The following is a 23,816-nucleotide window of genomic DNA, read 5'->3' on the forward strand; positions in this document are numbered from 1 at the left end:
ACCCGGTTTGGCACCACTTTAATTATTTTCTGGCTCAAGGCTATGGAATTCTGGGAGTTGTTTGTTGTGGGGCCCAGAGCGGAATTCCCAGAATTCCATAGCCTTGAGCCAGAAAAAGAGCCAAAGCGGTTTATTTCTCTAGTATGGTCCCCATTAATCAGCATTTAAATAGAGCACTGCTCCAAATCAACCCTGCACCCCTAAAAGATGCATGGAAGGAAATGCGCCAAGCAGCATGCCCCCTCACTGTCCAGATGTGAATCTTATTTATGTTTAGGTCTTTCAAGTGTAATGTTCTCAGCCAAAGGCTTCTGACTTCTTTTGGGAAACTCCCCCAAGCTTTTCCTATGATTTCACCAACTGAGTTTAACTTCTGTCCTTTCAAAATATGTCCCACCCATCGTGCCGCCTTCAGCACCACCGGCACCACCATCGCCAGTCGCTCTTCTGGTGACAAAGTTTGTCATTTGGCTCTGTGTTGCACTGGGTAAGAATCAAGACACCGACAATGCAAGAGATGTGAATTTAAATAAATTCTTTTTTGCCTTTATTTTCAGGGGAATCCAGAGAAATTAAAAACCATGTGAAGAAATTAAAACCAGAGCATTAAATCAGTGGGAAGAGAGGGGGATGAGGCATCAGCCCCACCCAGAACAATTTGGGCTATAACAGCAGAGGGAGGGAGGTAGGCAGGTGGCATAGCTTCCCCTTTCAAGATGCCTGGGCTTCTCCAGTCTTCAAGGGGGGTGGGGTGGGCCTTGCCTTTCCCCATGTGCCCCCCTCATATCTTAGCGGTGCTTCCCCTGGGTATTCTTGGAGTTAACCCTTTCCATCCAAGGTATCCGTGTAGACAATCACTCTGCTAGGAGCTATAGGAGAAATGGAATGCAGATTCAATGAGAGATGTATCATAGGTAGTACATGAAATCCAGACCCCAGGCTTGAAGTCTCATTCCCCTATTGTATTAAGGTGACAGTGAAACCTGTCTCCTAACAATCTACACTGATAACAAAAAGTTATCCTATGACTGGTCTGAACTGTCTAAATCAGTTGCTGACTGCAGCAGCTTTCCCCATGTTCCCGTTTCATTCAGTATACCTTCTACACCTCCAGAAAACCAATCAGCCCAGTTACTTAGTGTCTGTTTACTTGCTTGATTCTCTGACTGCCTCTGCAGAAAGCAAGCCCTGAATTGTTGGCCTCTGCATGGTGCTGACTAATGGCTGTTGGGTGTTCTTGTCATAGGAGTCTGCCACATTTTTGTTCTCTAGTTGAAAATCTATTACAAACACAATGTGATCCTTTCAGTGGACAGTCAAGGCTCTAGAAAACAGTCAGCATCATGCAACATTTAATGCTTCAAAATTAGGAACTATGTGCTCAATCACAGCTAGGGCATTGTTTTGAAAAAGCCAAAGGAAGACTTCCTGTTAAAATGTGGCTTTACCTCATCTTAACTTTTGAAAGCAATTTTCCTTGAAAATCCTGTACTTGCTAAGGACATATTGTGTGCATACAGTACATCAATGGGTATGTGGCAGGAAACTCACCAATGCATTGAGAAATATTAAATTTCTAATGCAACCAGGTGAAGATTGAAACAATCAGTTTTCATTTGCTTTGTTTCGTAATCCAGCTGCTACTCAAAGTCTCAGCTATTGTTTCCGTTGAAAATGATAAATTACATACACTTGTACTCTTGGAATGACACCTCCTTTCTAAGATTTCCAATTCAGCTACACCTCTACAACTCACCCCATCCATCACCTTAAACCATAAGACTGCTTTTAACTGAGCTACAAAGGCCATCGCTCAGATACAGCCCCATTTCTGAAATCACCTAAATCATATTTTGGAAGTCATAGATTAAAACTCTGGGATCTCCTGTCGACATACAGATAACTGGGTACAAAATATCAAAGTAATTATGGCAGAAAGTAGTAGGCTACTTGCATCACTGGTCTTACAGGTGTAAGCTTAACTGATCTATCATTCTAAAGGGTGTTCCTTCCATGACTTACCTTGATTGTGTAGTTCCCATATATGACTCCACTCTGTATTAGGAGAGGAAAGAAAAAAGGAAAATTAGAAGCAATGCATTGACTCAGCATATTGCTAAATAAGACTCAGTATCCCTAAGCCCGCTGATATAGTTCAAGCAGCTAACTACTAAGAATTTTCTCATTTTTAACCACTTTCAGAAACTGGTGACCAAATGCACATTGATCAGGCACCCATCTCTAGGCACAACAGGGAATAAAATCTCCAGATTTTGCCTCAATGTGCTGAAATTGATTTGCAGCCGATACTTGAATTATTTAGATGTTTAAAAAATAAGGCAAGTGGGGAGGCTTTATGAAAATCTTCCACCAACTACGACTAAATCGAGCCTTCCCTTTAGCATTTCAATAGCAATAGTTGAACCCATTACAAAATATAGTGGGTGGGCTCCCTTTGACACCTACCTAGTAATTCATATATGGGTCTAGGAAAAGGAATGGCAAAGAGTAAAGTTCAAAGTTCAAATGCATTTTATCTAGCAAGCAGTGAAAAGTTGAGGAAAATAAATACCATATTAACAGTATCTGCCCTTTACTTCTTCATCAGACAGCTTGCTCTATCCCAGACCCCTTCCATACACTTTAGAAGGCCTTCCCCATATCCTGAAACATTCTCTCACCACTGCCACCCCATCCTTTATCTTTCAAATGAAAGGTCTCCTTCCCATCAACATTACCTCAATATATTCAATCAAATATACAACATCTCCAACTCCTCAATATATTAGCTCAGTCCTCATCCCTCCCTCCAGCCTCAGGCTACTTCCAACATCTTACCTTCCAAGTGATAATTTCTTGCAGCCTGCCAGTCACCGGCTTCCATTTTTTCCCAGCAAGCTCCAGCATCTGCTTCTTCTTCCTCCTTGTCTGATGCTGTCCCACCACCCCCACCATGCCCAGCTCCTGGCTCATTGATAAAGGAGAGGCCCCATTCATTTTGAAAGATCGCTCCCAGATGCTGTTGTCGACTGCTGTCAATAGGTGGGGAACTGCTTGGGGGTGGTGCCAAGACACAATTGGGGAGGCTATTCGTGGTACGGACGGCTGAGGCAGGAACATGGCAGGCTTTCCCTGGCTGATCTAAGTTCTCTTTCAGCTTGCTGGCATACGAGATCTTGGGGATGATCCGGGCGCTGCTGCTATCGACCGGGAAAGCGGGAAGAGGCCTGAAGAGCGACCATGTTTCTTTCCCAGACTCTTCAGTGGCTGCGCTGTTGGCATTAGATGCCACAGCAGGCTTCTCACTGGCTTTGACAGTGGTGCCTCGTTCTGACTCAGGAGATGAGGATGGAGAGGGTGGGTCAGAGTACCCTCGACGCCGATGCTGCCATCGCCCATTGGAAACGCCCTCCGGAGCACAGTGGTGGTGGCCATTGGTGCTGGGCCCCCATTCTTTGCGATCTGAGGGGTTCCCTCGGTAGGTCTTGCGGTAAGCAGCATGGAAGGGGCGGCCGTGGTAGAAGTGAGGAGGGTAGCGGCGTGGGTGATGAGGAACTGGAGGGTCCCGTTCAGACAACTGGAGATTGCGGATGTTAAGGCTGTTGGAAGGGCTCAGGGGGACACTGGGCTCTTCTGCTATCTCAGCGGGGGTGGTGTAACCATTTGACTCCCATGAACCTGAAGAGGAAGGAAAGCAACAATGAGGCAAGGTTTGGATTAGCCACATATTGTAGCATATTTACACCCCACCCTGTGGCATGTCTCTTGGGAGAGAAAATCATGCCTCTCTCCTCCTCCCATTACCAGTGTAAAGGCAGGAGCCCAGTTTTTTCCCCCAACTTGTTGTAACTGTGCCAGAAACCATTTTTATTGACTGCATTGGTGTTACTAAAAGTCTCCAAGCCACTGGTCTACCAGTCCTTGGTCAATAGCAAGGAAAGATAAAAACCTGTAGCCAATAGGCCCAAATATGGTATGAGTCCCTGGCACATTGGTTCCCAGCATCAGAAGCACTGGAGTGCATCACCACCACTCTGTCATTTCATATATGTACAATGTATGAGTTATCTCATCCCATGCACAACCAAAATAAAGTAAGTTATTAAGTGGAGATTTCGTAAGAAGACTGAAAAATTTGCAGGTGCCAAGTCAGCTGGACATCTAAGCATTTTATGCTTTGGCTACTGCTTTTCTGTGGAATGCAGAATCCTATCCTCCAACTTGGGGCTGAGAGGATCATGATGATACAAGAGCTGCAAGTTGCAGAGGTGATCAGAGTAGGAAAAACATAGTGTCTCACAACTTTCTAATCTACAGGAAATTTTAAAAGATACACTTTAGAACAGCCAACTTCAAAACAGTGTTCCAAGTGTGGATTCCCTTTGCAGAGAAAAGGGGTTTGGGGCAAGTGCAGGAGTTCTCCTTCTGTGTACTGACATGACTGCAACCAAAATCTGAATTATCGCTTCTGAAGCTGTTTTAATCTCACTGCTTTTTGTTATTTATTCAGGAAGTCAGTCAAAAGAACCTGGGCCTTCAAATTGCCTATGGACTTTTGGAGACTCTATGAATTTCAGAGTTTTCTTAGCCAAGGAATACTTAGAGGTGGTTTTACCAGTTCCTTCCTCTGAAATATAGCCTACAACACCTGGTATTACTCCTTCTTTACAAACTGCTTGAAGTTAATGGGCCTTTGTTTACACAATGGCTTCAGAATAGGAAATGCATGTTGCTCTATGGCCAGCATAGAAATGCAAGCAATTAGTATCTTGGTGAAGGGCCTAAATACTCTAAAATCATCAGATCCTGACTGCTTTTTAGAAGCTATGCAGAGTCAGTGTACACACACACAAACACAGTACTTAGTTGGGAGACTTCCAATGAATACCAGGTGCTGCAGGCTATATTTCTGAGGAAGGAAATGGCAAACCACCTCTGGAGTGTCCCTTAACACATGGGGTCACCAAGAGTCAACAGGCTATTTGAAGGCTTTACACACACAATATATTGGTATGCGACTCTTTTAAAAAGTCTTTCTTCCAACAGGCTGCTGGAGGAAGTGTAAGTCTCCCTCCTTCACACCAAAACAGAAACCAAGTGGAGAAGGACTAGATGTCATTCCTTTGCCAGCCCACTCACTTTTTCACATGAAACTTCTGGTTGTCCTTGGCTACCAAGTGAGTTGTTAAATCCAAGGCTGTTTTAGCTTTAAAACATCCTGCCTCTATATTTTTAAGCTTCTCTGAGAAAAGATGGGGAAAGAAAAAACAGAAATTCTGAAAATCAATTCTCCGATGTAAGGGATCTCAAGCCAAGGCCTAAATCTCATTAATTTGGGATTGTGAAATCCTTCTTTAAAAATCCCAGGAATTCTGGATCCAGGGTCCTTCCTGTAAAACACAAGCAGAACCTTGCTGCTCTGAGAATCTGAAGTTATAATTTTCCCAGTTCTTTTATAATCCATAAGCTTCATTGCCCTGTTAAATAAATTTTATATCTTTCCACAAGTAGGGTAGAAGGAAAAAAATTGGTATCTAGCAAAGAAACAAGAGTGGCAGACGATCAAATTTTCTTCCACACTGCTTCAACAGACAAGACTGAGAGACTCTAGTGCCCATTGTGTGGAAGTCAAGATCTTGAGGGTGGAGGCATTTCACCCTGCACTGGGATGTAGCCATTCTGAGACAGAAACACACAGAGACACCATGACAGAAAGGGAAAGCCCCAATTCAGTGTAACACACCTTCTCTGGAGACCTGGCTTGGCCTGTAGCCCAGCTCTGCTCCACCCCCTGCATGACAGAAAGAAGGTTTTATTTGCAGCAATTACAGATAAAAAAGAACAGCTTGCATTTATATGCATGTTACAAAACAGGAGCCACTGAACAGATAAATGAATAAGCGCCATCCTGGTGAGGAACAGGAAACCAGTGCTATAAGAAGAGAGTGCAGACTAGTACATTGAGAATTATCAGGGGATGGACAGGGCTCCTATATTCTGTGGAGCCCTTTCTAATGCCACGACTCTTTAATACAGTTCCTCATGTTGTGGTGATCCCCAACCATAACACTGCAGTGTCTTGGTTCCTAAAACCATTGGAAATACGTATTTTCTTATGGTTTTAGGCGGCCCTGGTGAAAGGGTCGTCTGACCCCCAAAAGGGTCGTGTCCCACAGGTTGAGAACTGATGCTGTAGAGAGATGTGGCAGCCGGTGTGTGTGCGCGTGCGCCTGTAAGTCGACCGCCAACTTACAGTAACCCCATGAATTTCATAGTTTTTTAAGGCAAGAAATTCTCAGAGATAGTTTTTCCAGTTCCTTCCTCTGAAATATAGCTGGTAGTTTGGATTATTTCCCCAATCTGGTTTGTATGAAGGAGGCAGGTGGGAACTTTATTGGAGGAGGATGGGATTTCAAGCCAACAAACCTGGCAGAATCTGTAAGAACGCACTCTATTGCCAGGAAGAACACATCCAGCGGTTCTTGAGGCTAAAGGGATAACAAGAAATTTGGAGGGAAGGATAGAAATGAGTGAGGGGCAACACTGCTTTGGAAACAAATGTGGCAGCTTTTTAAAAATGTATGAGCGCCACGTGAAACAGGTGAGATGTTCCTATCCCCAAGGCTGGCCCTAGTGACTTAGAAGATAATGGGTGCCAGGCCTCATGGGGGCATTTAAGCTTACCTGTGCGGATGCGGTTGCTAAGGTTGTGGCATTTCTCCTTCTTCCCTCCAAGGAGATGCAGCTCCTCCTCTGGGTTGCGATTCTCATCCATCCCCAGTTCCTCTTTCTGCATGGCCTCTGGATGGTCTGGGAAGCGGTCGGTGAGGGGAGTAGAGCCTCAGTAGCACAGAAGGGCGCTCCTTAACACCAGGGGCCCCACCGGAGCCGTTTCCTAACCCTTCTTTTAAGACAAGGCCGGCCTTCCTTCCCAGTGGCTACTTTCTTCAGCACTACAAACAAGCGGCTGTTCCTAACAGTTACTGAGACCCAGGACTCCTGACACACAAAAAAGGAGGCTCCCGAGTGGCAGGGATTCCCCCAAGAAAAGCTCTATGCTCCCAAATCCTAAAGGACTACTTTGGGATCTCTGGTACCTGAAGCCAAATGGTTTTGGGGTTTCTGATACCTGAAGCTCCCCCGTTTTGCTGTTCTAAGCTTGGGTGCCCTCACCTGCCCTCGGATCAAGCCCTTGATGCAAAGGCGGCCCTGAGCTTGACTATGATTTGTTTTCTAACCTCTCCCTCTCTCTCTAGCAGCCTCTCCCCTGCTTTTCCTCTTCTCCCCGGTCACTCAGCACCTTCCTTCCATCCCACTCTTTCACGAGAGAAACCTCTACAACAAACACGTTCCTTTTTTAAAAACACAAATCAATCCCCGTTTAAAAAGGCGCCTTTCCCCACCAGAAGCTTCCCTCGGAGCCGGCGAAGCCTCCCTGCTGCCCCCTCGGAGTTGGGCAATGGCTACTGACTCCTCCTCGGGAAACCAGGCCTCCCAAGCTCGCCCTTCCCTTCCCTTCCCTTTCCCCCGGGCCTTATCCCACCGCTAAACCCCAAGGCCTAGGCTTCCCAGCCAGGAACCTCCAGCTAAAAGACTCCCCTCCTTCCTCCCAAGGAAGGCCCTGAACGGGGCACTCTCTCGCCTTTCCTCCCAGGCCCAGCCCAGCCAAACCCTCCGCCCGCTCCGCCGCTCCCTCCCCGGCCTCCAAGGCGCTCGGATCTCCCTCGCTCCCCGCGGCCCGCCTTCCCCTTCCTCAGGCCCGCCGCCGCCGCCGCCGCCGCCCGGCACATTCACCCAGCAGCCAGCCAGACAACCCCCGCCACGTGACCGGTTTCCCCCTTTGGCCTCCCAGGGTCATGTGACCCACCAAGCGCCGCCGCTTCCGGGAGGGAGGGAAGAAGGAGAAAGGAGAGGGGGAGCGCCACCACGTGATCCCAGCCCAGCCCGGGTCACGTGGGACCTTCCCGGGTCATGTGGGACGCGCCCAGTCTTCCTCTTGAGCTGCTCCCCCTTTTTTTTGCAAGCAGCCCTTGAATGGGAAACAGGAGCATTTCTCTCTCTCTCTCTCTCTCTCATGTATATGTGTGTGTATACACACACGCACATGCATACAAACACACACATATATACATATATACACATATGTGAATAGATAGGTTTCAGCCCTCTATAGGAGAAATGTATGAAATACTGCATTGCTTTCATACATGTGTGTGTCTATGAAGAAGGAAGCTATGCATATACATATTTCAGCCCTTTAGGGCAAACACATGAAAGGCTGCATTTCTCTCCTGTGTGTCCATGAAATATATATATATATATATATATATATATGCGCATAGGTATATTTCAGCCCTATACAGGGGAAAGATATGACAGGCTGCATTTCTTTTATACATACAGTCGCACCTTCTTACACATGGGTTTTTTATACACTGATTCAAGCATCCATGGTTTGAAAATGTTCCAGAAAAGTGTAAATTTACCTTGATTCTCCATTTTTTATAAGGGACACCATTCTGCTATGTATAAAAGAAATGCAGACTGTCATATTATATTTAATGGGACTTAAGCATAAGTTATCCATGGGGGATCTTGGAACCAAACCCCAGCGTATAACAAGGGTCCACTGTATTTATATATATGTATTTATATGAATTAAAGTTGGCCCTCCACCTTATAGGTCAAACCAAATTGAGCCTGGAAACAGACCAGCAGCCAATGGAACTGTTGCAACAAGGGAGTTGTGTGCTCCCTATAATCCGTTATAGTTAACCTGACTACAGTTAGGTTTCTGAGCACTTTTCAAAGGAAGGCCCAAGCAGAGCCCATAACAGTAATCCAAATGGGATGTAACTAAGGCTTGTACCATCAGGGCCAGACCCAACTCCTCTCAGTTGGTGCACTAGCTTTAACTGTGCAAAAGCACTCCTGGTCACTGCTGAAACCCATCTCCAGGCTCAGAGCTGAATTCAGAACACCCAAACGGTGAACTTGTTTTCAGGGGGAGTGCAACCCCATCTGGGATGAATCCCCATTCCCATATCAGTCTTTTGGTTGACCAGGAGCACCTCTTTGTCGGGATTAAGCTTCAATTGGTTTCCCTTCATCCAGTCAAGAGCTGGTTTAGCACAGGAACAGTTTCCTTGGAATTAGCTGCTAAGGAGTGATAGAGCTGGGCAACATCAACATACTACTGATTTCCACCAGACTTCAAACCCCTGGACAACCTCTCCGGATGGTTTCATGTAATGTTAGCAAAGACAAGGGGCAAGATAGAACCCTGAAGAATCCCGCAAGTCAATGGCCAAAGGGTTGACCAGGAATCCCTCAGCACCAATTTATCCATACTGCTCTTTGTATTTGCAGCAATGCAAAGGTGAGCCTTTAAATGAAACTCTTGAAAAATCCAAAATTAAGAGGGAAACATGTCTACACATCTACTCTGTTTCCCTCTTCTCATAAGAGAGCTCATCACAAGCAGAACTATAGGGCAGTTGTTGGAACTCTTGTGCGATGGGATTTGACCCCTGTGCTGCCACCTGTAAGTATGTGTATATGCACAAAACAAACACACAGATGTACTTAAGCACACAGAGTAGCCAAAGAAAACTGTTATTGGTATCCTTGGTTTGGTACACTACCTGCACAAGCCAACACACACACTCCTTTGACTTTTCCACATTTTGTTGAGTTACAACTCGAAACTGAAATTGATTAAATTGGCATTGTGATGTACCACAAGAGACTCAACACTGTGAAGGTGCAAAATGCATTTGTGGGGCAAAAGCAAACTTAACTTATATATTGTGACCCAATAAAAATATTTTGCATCCTTGCCATGCTCTGTATATTGTGCACATCCAGTGGTTAATGATGCTAATTAAATCCAATTTCAATTCCAGGTTCAAACACAACAACATGTGAAAAAGTAGAGGAGAGGATGATTTCCGCAAGGCAGTACAGATGCCAGTAAAGGTATGGGAAATCCCTGGAGAAAGGCATCCCCATCTCTCTTGTATGTGCGCGCATGCAACACAACAGAAAATACCCTGTATTTTTTTTAAAGCAGGAACCTTTATTACAATAATTTAATAGAAAAAAACCAATTTAAAATAAATAATGCAAATACAAAAAAAAAGTTACAATAATTAATGCAAGATTACCTCCTCCAGGGAGGGGAGGATATACCAAAAGAAACAACAACAAAGAGGGGAGAGGAAGAACACCTTCTCCCCTGCAAAAGTACCTTTACCAGTACTACATTTTTATAAATGCAATGGTTCATTACTCACCTTCCAGCCCTCTCCCCCTAGCCCCAACACCATCAACGAAAGGGTTGCTAGAATGCCCCATATTACGTTTTGCTGAAGGTGGTGTGAAGCTGCCAACCATTCCCGATATAGAACAAAGGGACTGAAAGGGGCAAGGACAGGAGAGAATACTTGGTTGGAAGATGAGGATAAATAAGGGTATCATACACCTGAATCTTGCACTAGATTGTGGGGGGTAGGATGGCAGCTTTAATGGGAGTTTTGAAGCTGATGTATTCTGAAACACAGACTGTTATGCCATTATATTGTAAGTGGATGGGAGGGGAGAATTTGGATGGATCCAGATAGCATGACACACACATCAAACTGGTTTTTGATCCACAAAAGGGAAAAAAATCTTTAAGCAAATCCAGAGTTTTCTTCACAGGAGAAGAGCAGGTAAATGAACTAATTGCCTTCAAGGATGCTTCTGCTTACCATCTGTTCTAGTGAAAATGTTGACAACTTTGGTCTGAGTTATTCTAAACTGGATTTAGTCATCCATGCTCACAGGTGACTAAACCCAGTTTAAAAAAATCTGCCCCAAAGCACTCAAAATAATAAGCACTCATAATACAAGTTATTCCATTGTAAAGTTATTCCATTACAACTTTGTCCATTCTAAAACAACCTTTAAAAGGAGTGTAGTCACAGCTTTAACCAGAACAGTTTCAGTACCTTAAATATAGGTGCCCCCCCCCCTTCATATTGGTGATAAGATAAAAGCAGGTAAACAATGAAAAAAAGGATGGTGGGTTCAGCATAAAACCTGTTCTATGGTGAAGGACGGAAGATCAAAGAACCTAGACACTTTGAATCGAGAAATTAGTTTCTATATATGTTGGGGGATATGTATGTATAAACACACACATCAACCTAGGCAACGTCTTGCCCTTGACGTCTGAAAAACAATAAGAGGTCAAGTTACACATACAATATTTAGCTGAAGTGCAATGTAGGTGCCTTTGATTAATATCTTTACCCCCACAAAGATATTTTTATTACTGTTATTTCATGGATCCTAAGTTAAGAGCCAAGAGGTCTCCAGTCTAAAAGGAAGACATTCTGGGTCAAAGAGGTTAGGAGTAAAGGACTATAGTCCAGGTTAGAGTTGACTGTAGAAGATTATGAGGCCAGTAAAGGTTCAAAAGAAAATAGCATGGAAAGTCAAAAGCATTAAGACTCAAATGTTAAGGAAAAATCAACAAGTGAGGACATGCCAGTAAAATGAAGGGCAGGTCAAGGTATTAACTGTTACAATAAAGGTAGGAAAGAGGATTTGGGTTAGCTATGAATTCAAGAAATAGTAGAGGATGGAAGAATAAACCTCCAAGGAGAGGGGGTTAGAAAGGAAGTGAATACCACTGAGAAGACTTGGGAAGGAAAGGTCAAAAGGAGGACACATGTCTTCCTTTGGCACCGAATGGATGGAGTAATTGGGTACTAGGAGTGAGGAGGGATCAGTCTTTGAAAACTGCTTGGTGGCCATGAGGGCGCTCATCATGCATGATGTGTCGCCGGACGTGTATGCGTCGGACACGGTGCTCTCGTCCATCTTCATCATCACCTGCACGGAGGGGACCTCCACCTCCACCTGCTACTCCACCAGTTGCCTCCAGGAGGGCCCTGTCTGGCACTCGCGGTGTCTCATAAATCAAGATGTTCAGGGTTTCCTCAAAGATCCGGGCTTCTGGGAACTCTACCTGTGCACATGGGGAAAACAAGATTACACTAACAGCGGCAGTTCTCTCCCCCAATGAGAAAGGAGACAGTGTGACTCAAGAGTTCAGCTTCAACACAAAATCCCAGCTTCAAATGTAGACATGGACATGAAGTTACCTAAGTATTATTTTTCAGCTTAACCAACTGTATGGTTGTTGAATGGGGAAAACTGATGCTTTGGACATCTTGGAAGTTAAAAATGCAAGCAGAATACTAGATAGTAAGAATTGGATTTAAGAAAGTTGGATGCAAGTAGCATTTCTTCAAGAGGCTTTTTAAGCAGTTTCGGGTAAATGTCTTACTGTCAGGCTCACCATACATGAAATGAGAATAACAGCAACCTTCTTGCAAGATTAAAATAACTTATCTCCCCTGAATCATATTAAGGTGGGTCCAAAACACACTGCAGAAATAACAGTTTGAGACCGCTTTAACTGCCCTGGCTCAATGCTAAGGAATTCTGGGAAGTGTAGTTTTGTGAGCTATTTAGCCTTTTCTATCAGAGAGCTCTGGTGGCACAATAAACTACAATTCCCAGGATTCCCTATCACTAAGCCAGGGCAGTTAAAGCAGTCTCAGACTGGATTATTTCTGCAGTGTGTTTTGGACCATGGTACGTGTATTAAATATACTTCTGTTAGAAAGCACACAATACATATAAACTGGATCTTCATATCATAATGAACCCAGATTTAAAATGTGCTCTGTATGAAATCATAGGTTTGGGAAGTGGGGAGTTCTGCTGACCTCACAAAATACCAAATAGTTATACCAGAGACTACAGGGCCGGAGGTGGGATCATGTAGCCTTCAAGCCTCCTATATAATCAGTCCTGTATACTTGGGGCCTCTGACTTTAGCCATCCAAAACTAGGCTGAAAACTGTTACCTAGAGGACATTTTCTTCTGATATCCTTAGATTGTGAAATAACTTGCCAGAGGAGGTTGGTTAGTTGGATGTATGTTGTACGTACTTTAAGAGTTTAAAATGGCACACTATGGTAGGCTCACCCAGATAATTTTCAAATCGACAATTTTAAAGTATGTCTTGATTATTTTTATTATGTATTGGTTTCATATGTTCTTTTGATATGTTCTAATCCATTATCGTTCCCTGTCTCAATATATTAGGGTGGTTGGGGGTGGTGGATGTAAGAAATAAATATAATATTATAAATAGTAGTAGTTGTTGTTTTAATTTTTCACAGCAGCCCTAGCAAGCACAGCCAATAGTGAGTAACACTGGAAGTTTCAGTCCAATAACATCTGGAGGGAGATGTGATTCCCGTTTCTGGTTCATGGGATGGCCATCTTTATAGCCAGCTAGCCCTGATGCTTACTTCCAGTTCCTTTTTAATTCCACATCTTATGAGAAAGAAGCTTGGAACCTGGACAATGTCAACAACTGCCAGGGAGCACAAAGTTCTTCCATATGAACCTCAGTTATAGTTGGACCTTTGTTTGCATTTTAAGAAGTCTTGTGTTAGATGACGAATATAAATGTAATTAAACATATTATTACTGACAACCAGCAGAAGTACTTGGTTTTCCATTGGTTAGGAAAACTTTTAATTTATTACACTGAAAATGTCAGAAGCAAAATGGTGCAGATACCAGGTTTAAACTCATTTTGGCAGCTCTTTCTAAGTAAAGCCATGGCTGCTGGGACACCAAGGCATGCCTTGTGCCATGGTGATTAACTGCATTAAGTCCCAGTTTTGGGGAAAAGGTAGGATATAACTAAAGAGCAAGATGGTAGTGATGATGATTATGATGGCGATGATCTCTCTTTATAGAAAGATATGCCACCTCCATTTGGCTCTCCACATTACGACATAGAAATGCCTGTTTTTCCTTCTGATTTCTTGACCTGAAACTGTGTCAGTGAGCAAGTATGGGAAGTCTGTCACCTAGTGACTGAAGGTGGTAGTACAAGCTTCAAATACAATGGGCCCTTACCTTACGCGGGAATCTGTTCCGGATCCCCCCCCCCGTGTAAGGCAAAAAGTGCGTATGCTCGAGCCTCATTGGATATAATGGGGCTTGTGCTTGCGGTGCAGTGGCCGTGCATGCCATCCTCCCTTTTGCCAGCAGCTTCAGCATAAGCTGAAAGACGTGTACAATGCACCTGCATGTGGTGCGGGAGCACTGGACTATGTACACCCTGATGGTCGTTTAAATACCCATGCCAAGTTTCAGATGTCTAGGTTTTATGGTCTTGCTGAAATGGCTCCAACAAACATAACAACATCCTGTTTTATTATTCTTGGTCATCATCATGAATGTAAATTCATTAAAAGGGATTGCAGAATAGTAAGTAGTAGTAGAGGTGGATATTTTTTCTTGTGAGACATGTGCTTTTGAAATATATGATACTAGTACATTGACACTTAAAATGTAAGGATGAGACTGCATTACTTAAAATGTTGTAGTTATTGACCTGAAAGAAACAGTTGGCTCTCCGTATCAATGGATTCTGCATCCATGGATTCAACCACCCACGGCTTGAAAATATTCTACATACTCACAAAATCCAAAAAACACACTTTGGTTTTGCCATTTTAAATACAGTCGGCCCTCCTTATACACGGATTTGCCATGCACGGATTTGAGCATGCGCACATGGCAAATCCGGGAATTGTTCCCAATGGCGGCACGTGTGCACGCGCGCCGCCACTGGGGACAACTTCCCTCCCTTCCTCCCCAACTCTTTTCTTCCCTCCCTCCCTCCCTCCCTCCCTCCTTACCTTTTTCTTGCTGCACCGCGGAACTGCTTCGCTGCTGCCGCCGCCGCCGCCACCACCTCAGCCACAGCCGGAAGAAAGGCTGGGTGGAGGTTTCATAGGCCAAGAAGCCTCAGGCGCAGCAGCAGCGAAGCAGTTCCATGGCACCAGCGAGAAAAAGGTAAGGAGGGAGGGAGGGAAGAAAAGAGTTGGTGAGGAGGAGAGGGGAGGGAAGTTGTCACCAATGGGACTTGAGCATACACAGATTTTGTTATACGCGGGGGGGGGTCCGGAACGGATCCCCCGCGTATACCAAGGGCCACCTGAATGTGAGACAATTTTACTATGCCATTGTATATAATGGAACTTGAGCATCCATGGATTTTGGTATCGGGTGTGTGTTTCCTAGAAGGGCCCACTGTACATCCCCCAGAGAACACATTGGCCATGTTTGTATGGAACAGAAAGCCAACATACTGGCAAATCTGAGTTTAGCATAATCAAGAGTTTGTGTGGTCATGTATAGAATCCATTAATTCCAGCGTAATTCCCTCTGCTAGCATAGTGGCTGAAAAAAACAGAAATTGTTTAGTAGGCCACCTAAACTTGGGATCTTGTACCATTGCTTCCAAACAGATTAGAATACAAAGGCCAAGAGAAAACTCTGGTTTGCAAACTTCACTTGTAAAGGAGCAACAAATCATGATCCTGCATTCATATGATACACTTAAAACAATTTCTGTTCTATCCAATGGCACCAGCAAGAGGAGTCTAGTGAGAGAAAATGCACAGAAGGTACAAGCCAAGATTCCTTTGAATCCTCATTTACAGTTCCATGTGAAGGCATTCTGAATAGATTAGGAAATGGAAAACATGTATTTGGAATGCAGAAGACTGTCTGTGATTTACCTTGGTCTGCTTCTTCTCAGTGGCATAGACAATGGAGGTACAACAGACTTCAGCGATCTTACGGCCCTGTCCATAAAAGGACCAGCAGCAGATCTCATCTCCAAGAACATCTTTGATGAAGAGAACCCTTCCATTGAACCGCAGAGCTAATTTGTCAAATAGTTCAATATTCTTCAGTAAGTTGTCATCAGAATTACTGGAAGGGGAGGGGAGGAAGAGAGAAAACGGTGGTGTGGGATCTCCACAATCCTAGCAAGGAAGTGGGAGAATTTGCTCAGGGCAAGCATCTGTGCTGTTGGGCCATGTTACACCCCATCTAAATGACAAAAAAGTGACAGACCTTACCTTGTATATGAATACTTGTTATTACTTCTATTATGCAGTAACTTCACCACAGGCTAAACAGAGGGAAAAACAGTTACATAAAAATACAAAAGAAACAATAGGAAAAAACTAAGGTGATTATTGCTTTTTAAACTGCTTTTTAAGGCAAACTGGCTGCCACTTGTAACTCCTTCACTTTGTCATCAGATGATGCAAATAACCTACAAAACATTTACTAATATTCGGATTCTTTGGCTCTATGTCAGGCTTATTTTATACTTTTTAAGGCTACCACATGGATGGCACTTGAAGTAAGCTCCATGTAGCAGCCATACTATGTGGAAAGATATTCATGTACAGCAACTTAGCATATGCATTAACTGCCGCCATACACATTTGCCTCCATATCTGCAGAACATTTTAACATAGTCCGTGGTTACAAAATATAAAAAATCAACACAGCTGTGTTAAGACAATGACAAATTGTGTGGGAAGGAGAAAACCCTTACACATGGGTTAAAGCTAAGGCTCTGTATATCAGCACCTGGCCATTGGTAATTGTCATGCTGGCATAGAGCAATGAGAGTTCTGGCCCAACAAATCTGAAGGGCAGAAAGTAAGGAAAGCTGTACTGCAGATTAGTGAACTAGTATGTTGCAAATGATGGGCATTTCGTCCCTGCTCCTACACAAGAAAGAGGACAATCAGCCAAATGGCCCAAAGTGACCTGACCAATAACAAGTCTTTTGTGATTTCAACACCTCCTTACCTTGGTACAGCTCGAGATGATCTGTTGCTCTTCTTTGGGAGATGTCACCATGGGGATGTGGCAGAGGGGGTCATAGGCTTCACTCTTTTGCTAGGCAGAAAAATGATGAGTGAGAGAATTATGTTACAGTCCTGTTAGAATGCTCCTGAAGCTACCTTGCATTACTGACTCATGACATTTACTGTATATTCTGTCTTTCTACCAGTATATTCAAGGCTGGTAGAAATATTATAAAGAATGGCATACAGAACAGAAACGAGGCAGAGGAAGGGTGGAAAGAGATATACAAGCAAATCCTTAATTCTTAGAACAATCACATGGGACGGAAACAGAATGAGCCAAATAGTGAGAGCAGTGAAAGTAGAAGGCAGTTTTGCTCAGACAGGCCAAGAGAGTGAAGGCCTTGTTTCTCCCCACCAAATATTTCACTTGTTTCAAAATACAAGAGACTCAGAGGAGCCAGTCTATCTTCTATTTTCTGATCAGGAACTTACCTGTAGGGCAAGCTGGCAGTCCTCAACCAAACCCTGTATCAGGTAGTACCGGGCTTCACACAGCACTTCCTCCAGCTCCCTCTGGGACTCTGGGAGGGATACAGAGCCATCTCTCAAGTAGTTTAGGATGGTTCCAAAATGGCGCCCACTTCGGTCAATCAAGATCCATCCTGCAAAAGTAGAACTGATTTTTAGTCCCTAAAAAAAAGGAGTAACCAGGAGGGAAGCATTTCTTAAACACAAGCATCCTCTTTAAAGGAGACTAATACATCTTAAGAAGGATCCAAATATTACTATCTGTATAGATAATTTTCTTTATGAAGCTGCAGCAAATAAATTCAAATAAAGCCTTCTTCATCTTAGCTTAGGAGGGAGGGCAGTACTTTCAATGCTGCTTGCATCTAATACCTCTAGAGCTACATTCTGTCTGCTTCTGCATTAAATCACACACTGATGGAATTCCAGGAAGGCAAACACTGCAAACCAGATTTAGACTATAAAATCCTTGGGCAGGGACCAAAATTATTTTTAAAATATATTAGTTTTCATATTTTCCTCTGCACAGCACTATAAAAAAGTGAAATTTGGAAAGTGGTAACCATGTGTTTTTTTCCTGTTGCAACAAAAACAACCAAGTCTTGTGACACTTTAAAGACTAATACATTTTACTTGGCATACGTTTTTGTGGACTGTATCTGTGGACTGCAATCCATTAAAACCTATGCCCAATAAAATATATTTGCATTTAGGGTACTACAAGGCTCCTTAAACTCTCAGAATTGGATAGCTAGGAAGTGGATCCTGGAGATTCCTCCCTACAAGAACTTTTAGGTAAATAATTTAATAAGTAGATCAGCCCTACAGAGGAAGAGAGTACCCCCTTATCTTCCAGGAAGGGCCAGTTACTGTTTGGATTGCTGCTGAAATGATGCTATTTCTTTTGAGGCCAGTTTCAAACTATTTCAAGTACAATTTATTTCTAGATTCATATTAAAGTCACTCTTTTCTTTTCTAGTTGGTTTTCCCAACTTACACAACCACAGAAAAAATATTAAGCAATATCATATATTAAAAATTTGATAGATCTGAAGTCAAGTCTTGCCACTAAAACACTTAACAGTGGATGTAACAAGATAGCCTTTATTTTTGTTCTAATAATGTCTAGCTTAGGTTGGTTTCCCCTGGGGAATGATATGGGATCTATGCCACTAAAACTAAGAAGGGCCCACTCTACAGCTTCATAAGTCCTCTTGCCTAGCCTCTAGCAAGTCACCATAGATTGCCTCTAAGCTGCCGAGAAACCTGATTAAGTCTCTTTTTTAAATATAAGGTTAAGACTTCTCAGGGGTTCAGTGTTCACTGTATTGGAGAGCAGGCACAATGCACAAAAGCAATCTCAAGAAGGAAATAAAATGGAGTCTTGTGGCACCATTAAAACTAAGCAATTTATTTCAGCCTGAAGTTTTGTGGACAGCAGCTCTCTTCTTCAGATGGTATGGCCTCGAGGAGAGAACAGCAGGCAGGCACAGCATCATTGCACCTTGATTCCAGGCTTAGGAAGACCCTCTCTCAATCCCAATTGCCAATGCTCTGGCCTATGAGGAAGAAAACATCAACCAGCCTTTGCTGGTCTTAATCCCCTCCCACACTGCCATCCACTTTTCCTTGTGTTTCTTGAATTGTCAAATTAATAATTTGTAAGCTGTTCTGGGAAGTATGGTATAAGCGCTATAAATAAATTAATGCATGGAGTGCAGCCTCAGTAGGCAAATATTTATACCTATGAAAGGGGAATGTGAAAGGTAACAGAAATGCAAAAGGTGCTAGTGTACTGATGGGATGGCAAGTACAGATGCTAATGGCAGTCATTAAGAAAACAAATAGATGTGTGATAAATAGATCCAAGTATAGATTATCAGATAAACCCGAGTAAACCCAAGGGTAGATTAGCAGATAAACTCATGTGTGGTAGAGAAATGTTTCTGTTCAAACCCAGTAGGAGGACACAATTTGCCTACAGATGCTCAGTTAGAAGTGGTAAAACTACTATTAGAAGAAATTCTCCAGACATGCAACGGTAATCTTAATGCAATACAGAAAAAGACAATTATAACATTATTAAAAATCTTGAAAGATGGCCTAGCAACCTGACTTCATAAATATAAAGTGTGTGTAGGGGGGGAGGGGGGCAGACTGTGAGAAAGCTCACAAACATACCTTCACTATCTGTGAGCACCTCCATCCGGCCGCTGAACATTGCTTTGAGCATGGTGTCTTGTTTGGTGAGGGTCTGCACGGTGGTGTAATGCAGGGACCCTCCCACATTGAGCTTGACATATTTGCTGCTGGGGTTCAGGGGTTTGAGGTCAAAGGTCACGCCAGCTGCCCCTCCACTGCCATCCCGTCGTTGCTGGGTTGGGACCAGCGGTGCACAATTCTCCAGGGGTGAGACCTGGTCTGTGGTGGCCTCAGCTGACATAGCCACCTGATGAAGAGAGAAATTGAAACTGAGCAGGGAGAACATGCAACTCCATGTTTCTTGCATAGGAGCTCAGATTTGACTATTTGGTGTACGGTTGAGGAATATGCCATCCTGCCATTCTGGGAGGAAGGTGGGATATAAATCCAATAAATAAATAAATAAATAGAACGCAACTCCCATCAATCCTCATCACTAGTGATGCTGACGATGACTGATGGAAGTTGGAATTCAACAACATTTAGAAGGCACAGTACAGAACTTTCAAAGTTAACCTTTTAAAAATAATTGGTTGTCATTCCTTGTTACCCTTTGCTGTTACTCGCTGCAGTGTTGAAAAGTAACTCTTTACACTACCTGATGTATTTGTACTGTTTTTATTGCTTCCCCAACCCATTTTGAGAGAAAGCTCTTCAGGTAAGGAAATGTCACAGAATTTGGGAAAAAAAAAAGAAGTATCAAATTCAAACTCTAACTCTAACAGTTACTTTTCAGAGTAACTAGGAACAGGAATGCATTACATCATTAACTTCTCTGAACCCTTGCTGCTCTGAAAGCAACTTGTTACAGGCTTATGATATTACCAGTAACGTGCCATTTTCAAGCTCTAGAACCACATGCTTCACAACTCATTTAGGGCATCTGAAAAATTTTGTCTCAAAAAACAACACAAACACAGTTCTCTCCTTTTTTGCAGGGGAAAAAAAGCACTATACAATTCTGCAAACCTTCAGGGCAGTTTTATTTTTTCCTGTCTCACTACTGCCACCAGACGCACAGATATCTCCACCATTCACTGTCATCTCATCTTAGTCTGCCTATTTATCATCATCCCTCTGGGATTAGTTTTTTTGTTTTCTATAGGTGTGGTAGGCAATTTCAGAGTTGTGAATCATCTTTGATCTTTATTAGAACCTGAATGTCCACTCACCAGAGGCAGGTGAAAAATGGCACCTCTGGCAGGCAGACATATACTAAGAGTCAAACACCCTTCTAAACACCCCTCACCCCAAGAACCAAGGCTATATGACCTTTCACATAAAAATGCATTCTTGGCTATCCCTTGAGTATTTAAATTCTACCAACCTTTATGTGTGTGTCTAAGAAGGAAACACTTTTTAATTTCCATTCTTCTTAGACATCTGGGAATCAGAAACCCATTTCAAGCTAATGCAAAGCACCCAGAGATCTACTATAGTATCCAAAGGAGTGTATCCAAAGGAGGGTGACTAAAACGGTGAAGGGTCTGGAAACCATGTCCTATGAGGAATGACTTAGGGAGCTGGGGATGTTTAGCCTGGAGAAGAAAAGGTTAAGGGGTGATATGATAGCCTTGTTTAAATTATTTGAAGGGTTGTCATATTGATGAGGGAGCAAGCTTGTTTTCTACTGCTCCAGAGAACAGGACCTGGAACAATGGATGCAAGCTCCAGGAAAAGAGATTCCACCTCAACATTAGGAGGAATGTCCTGACAGTAAGGGCTGTTCGACAGTGGAATGCACTCCCTTGGAAAGTGGTGGAGTCTCCCTCCTTGGAGGTCTTTAAACAGAGGCCAGATGGCCATCTGTCAGGGATGCTTTGATTTAGATTTCCTGCATGGCAGAATGGGGTTGGACTGGATGGCCCTTGGGGTCTCTCTCAACTCTACGATTCTATGATCTAAATTGGCCTTCTGCGAAGCCCAGGTAGGAAATGAAAGGTTTGCACTCATCTTTGTGCCTAATGGACTGTGGCTCAGGCTATCCTTCCTCTTGATGCCTCCCTCTTTGGCTCACGTTGGCCACCCACACTGAGGTCTAGCCATGACATGTCTATATTTCCATCCCCATCCACCTTTAAGCTGTCTTCGCTATTCATTCAAATATTTCTAGCCATGTAACCCTGAAGAATTAAGAAGAGAGTATTTATCCGGCTCAGGTCCTCCCTTGTCTGAAATGCTTGGGACCAGAAGTGTTTGGGATCTTGGAATACCTCTACAGTATTTGCACAGACAGCGCGGCGCAGTGGTCTGAGTGTTGGACCATGACTCCGGAGACTTGGGTTCGAATCCCCACTCAGCATCCCCAGTGGGCAAGTCAGACTCTCTCAGCCTCAGAGGAAGGCGATGGCAAACTTCCTCTGGACAAATCTTGCCCCACAACAAACTCCAACTCCCAGAATTCCATAGCCTTCAGCCAGAAAATAAGGTTAAAGCGGTGCCAAACCTGGTTATTTCTATTATTATTCCAAAGTAAGGATCCACACTGGGGATATAACCCGGTTTGGCACCGCTTTAACTCTTTGTCTGGCTCTTTGCTATGGAATTCTGGGAGCTGGAGTTTGTTGTGGGGTCCAGAGCGGAGCTCTGCTCCGCTCTGGACCCCACAACAAACTCCAGTTCCCAGAATTCCATAGCCTTAAGCCAGAAAGAGTTAAAGCGGTGCCAAACCGGGTTATTTCCCCAGTGTGGATGCAGCCCTGCTCTCTCTTTCTCCATTCATGGCTTCCTCCTCCTCTATAGCTGCCCTTTGACCCCGTTTGACCATCAGCCCACTGACCGGCCAGGTCCACTCACCTCCCCCGGCGAAGCAGGGTGGGCTCCGGCCAGGCCCCTCCTTCCCTGCCTGCCTGCCTCCCTTCAGCCCCGAAAGAGCAGCCAGGACGTCGTCGAAGCCCAAGAAGAAAGACAAGGATCCTCCTGCGCATGCGCGCCTCTTCTCCACCGCTCCAGTGAGCAGCTACATCCGGGTATTTTCTGTATGAAGCAAGAGAGTCGAACAACACCCGTCCCTTCCTCCTTCCCTCACAGAGAGGGATTAGAAGTTAGAACTGCGCCTGCGCGGGACATTTCCCCCCACTTTGGAGGGAAAGGCGACGGGACGCGAAAGGGAACAAGGTTCCCCGGCGGCGCATGCGCAGGACATTTGTTTTTATTTATTTAATTTATTCATTATTATTGTTATTATTAGGGTATAACTGAGCCACTTTGTTGCCTGTCAGGATGAGACTTTGGTCCAAAAAACACACTGCATAACTAATCCAGTTTGAGACCGCTTTAACTGCCCTGGCTCATTGCTACAGAACTCTGGGAACTGTAGTTTTTGAGAGACATTTAAGCCTTCTCTGTCAGAGCGCTCTGGTACCACAATAAACTACAGTTCCCAGGATTCCCCAACACTGAGCCTGTGCAGTTGAAGTGGTCTCAAACTGGATTATTTCTGCAGTGTGTTTTCGACCGCTTTGTCAGAAGCTCTTGGTTTTTGTAGTGAATAGGTTTATTTGTATAGCGCAGTGATGGCGAACCTATGGCACGCATGCCAGAGGTGGCACTCAGAGCCCTCTCTGTGGGCACATGTGCTGTCGCCCCAGGACAGAGTTTGTTACTAGAAAGCCAGAGGGACATGGCACTTTGCAATAAATAAGTGGGTTTTGGGTTGCACTTTGGGCACTCTGCTTCTGAAAGGTTCACCATCACTGGTATAGCGTATGCCATTACAAAAAGTAACCCATATAAAACATAAAATGTAAACATCAAATGCATTGTAAAAATAATACATTGTAATACAAAGTTAAAATCGTAACCCAACCATCGTCTTTGCAGAGCTTCCTCCTTATAATTGATGTTTTAAAAGCAAAACAGGCTACCTTTTCAGAAATGCTTTGTTTCAGTGTCCCAAATAAGTAATGAGTTAGATCTTCATCTCAGTTGGAGCCACATGGGCAGACTCGTTCTTCCCAGAGGGTCCTTTGATAATGCCCTTGCAACCCATCCATGGTCATTGATTGACAGCAAAGGGCTGTGAATGCATATCTCTGTTTGAAATTAGTTATATTATTTAGATATTGTGGGTAACTTGTTTGAAAAGGGAGTTAGGCATTTTGATAGGCCAACAGAGGTACAATCTAACTGAAAGTCATGTTTCAAAATGTGGAACTTCATATACAGTCAGCCCTCCTCATAGGCGGACTTGCCTTCCACAGCTTTGAGCTTATGTGGAAGGCAAGCCCCATTAAAGTAATGAGGTGCATACCTGCGCCATGTGCCCCACGCATCACTGCATGCATGTGCCTAATTTTTCCTACGGGGCTTGAGCATACACTATT

General features: G+C 43.8%; 2 protein-coding genes across 3 annotated transcripts; both read right to left on the bottom strand.

Annotated features, from left to right (window-relative positions):
* Positions 1-520: 520 nt before the first annotated feature.
* Positions 521-7,692, bottom strand: LOC149303785 (uncharacterized). 2 transcript variants are annotated; one of them, XM_089480055.1, is made up of 5 exons: positions 6,685-7,692; positions 5,744-5,791; positions 2,839-3,678; positions 2,023-2,055; positions 521-869 (listed from the first exon to the last, which is right to left on the bottom strand). In XM_089480055.1, exons 1-5 carry the CDS (start codon positions 6,794-6,796, stop codon positions 820-822), a joined length of 1,083 nt encoding a protein of 360 aa, XP_089336181.1. In that variant the 5' UTR covers positions 6,797-7,692; the 3' UTR covers positions 521-819. The 2 variants fall into 2 exon arrangements, with proteins under 2 accessions (XP_089336181.1, XP_089336182.1); XM_089480056.1 differs by lacking the exon at positions 5,744-5,791 and having other exon boundaries at positions 6,685-7,690.
* Positions 7,693-10,063: 2,371 nt separating this feature from the next.
* Positions 10,064-22,508, bottom strand: KCTD13 (potassium channel tetramerization domain containing 13). The gene is made up of 7 exons (XM_089480159.1): positions 22,288-22,508; positions 19,471-19,738; positions 17,254-17,423; positions 16,760-16,849; positions 16,012-16,064; positions 15,667-15,862; positions 10,064-12,016 (listed from the first exon to the last, which is right to left on the bottom strand). Exons 2-7 carry the CDS (start codon positions 19,730-19,732, stop codon positions 11,774-11,776), a joined length of 1,014 nt encoding a protein of 337 aa, XP_089336285.1. The 5' UTR covers positions 19,733-19,738; positions 22,288-22,508; the 3' UTR covers positions 10,064-11,773.
* Between the last annotated feature and the right edge of the window lie 1,308 nt (positions 22,509-23,816).

This window comes from Sceloporus occidentalis, unplaced genomic scaffold, assembly GCF_023333645.1.
Source record: "Sceloporus occidentalis isolate IW3139 unplaced genomic scaffold, rSceOcc1.0.p SCAF_14, whole genome shotgun sequence".
NCBI lineage: Eukaryota > Metazoa > Chordata > Lepidosauria > Squamata > Phrynosomatidae > Sceloporus > Sceloporus occidentalis.

Excerpts from the sequence above, each read along its gene's own strand:
- KCTD13 (XM_089480159.1), bottom strand. The coding sequence starts at position 19,732 with ATGTCAGCTGAGGCCACCACAGACCAGGTCTCACCCCTGGAGAATTGT. Across the intron at positions 16,065-16,759 it reads TCATCTCGAGCTGTACCAAG|CCTGTGGTGAAGTTACTGCA; the intron begins GTAAGGAGGTGT and ends CCCTCTGTTTAG. Across the intron at positions 12,017-15,666 it reads CTGAGAAGAAGCAGACCAAG|GTAGAGTTCCCAGAAGCCCG; the intron begins GTAAATCACAGA and ends CCATGTGCACAG.
- LOC149303785 (XM_089480055.1), bottom strand. The coding sequence starts at position 6,796 with ATGCAGAAAGAGGAACTGGGGATGGATGAGAATCGCAACCCAGAGGAG. Across the intron at positions 5,792-6,684 it reads TAGCAACCGCATCCGCACAG|GGGGTGGAGCAGAGCTGGGC; the intron begins GTAAGCTTAAAT and ends TCTGTCATGCAG. Across the intron at positions 3,679-5,743 it reads AAGCCAGGTCTCCAGAGAAG|GTTCATGGGAGTCAAATGGT; the intron begins GTGTGTTACACT and ends CTTCCTCTTCAG.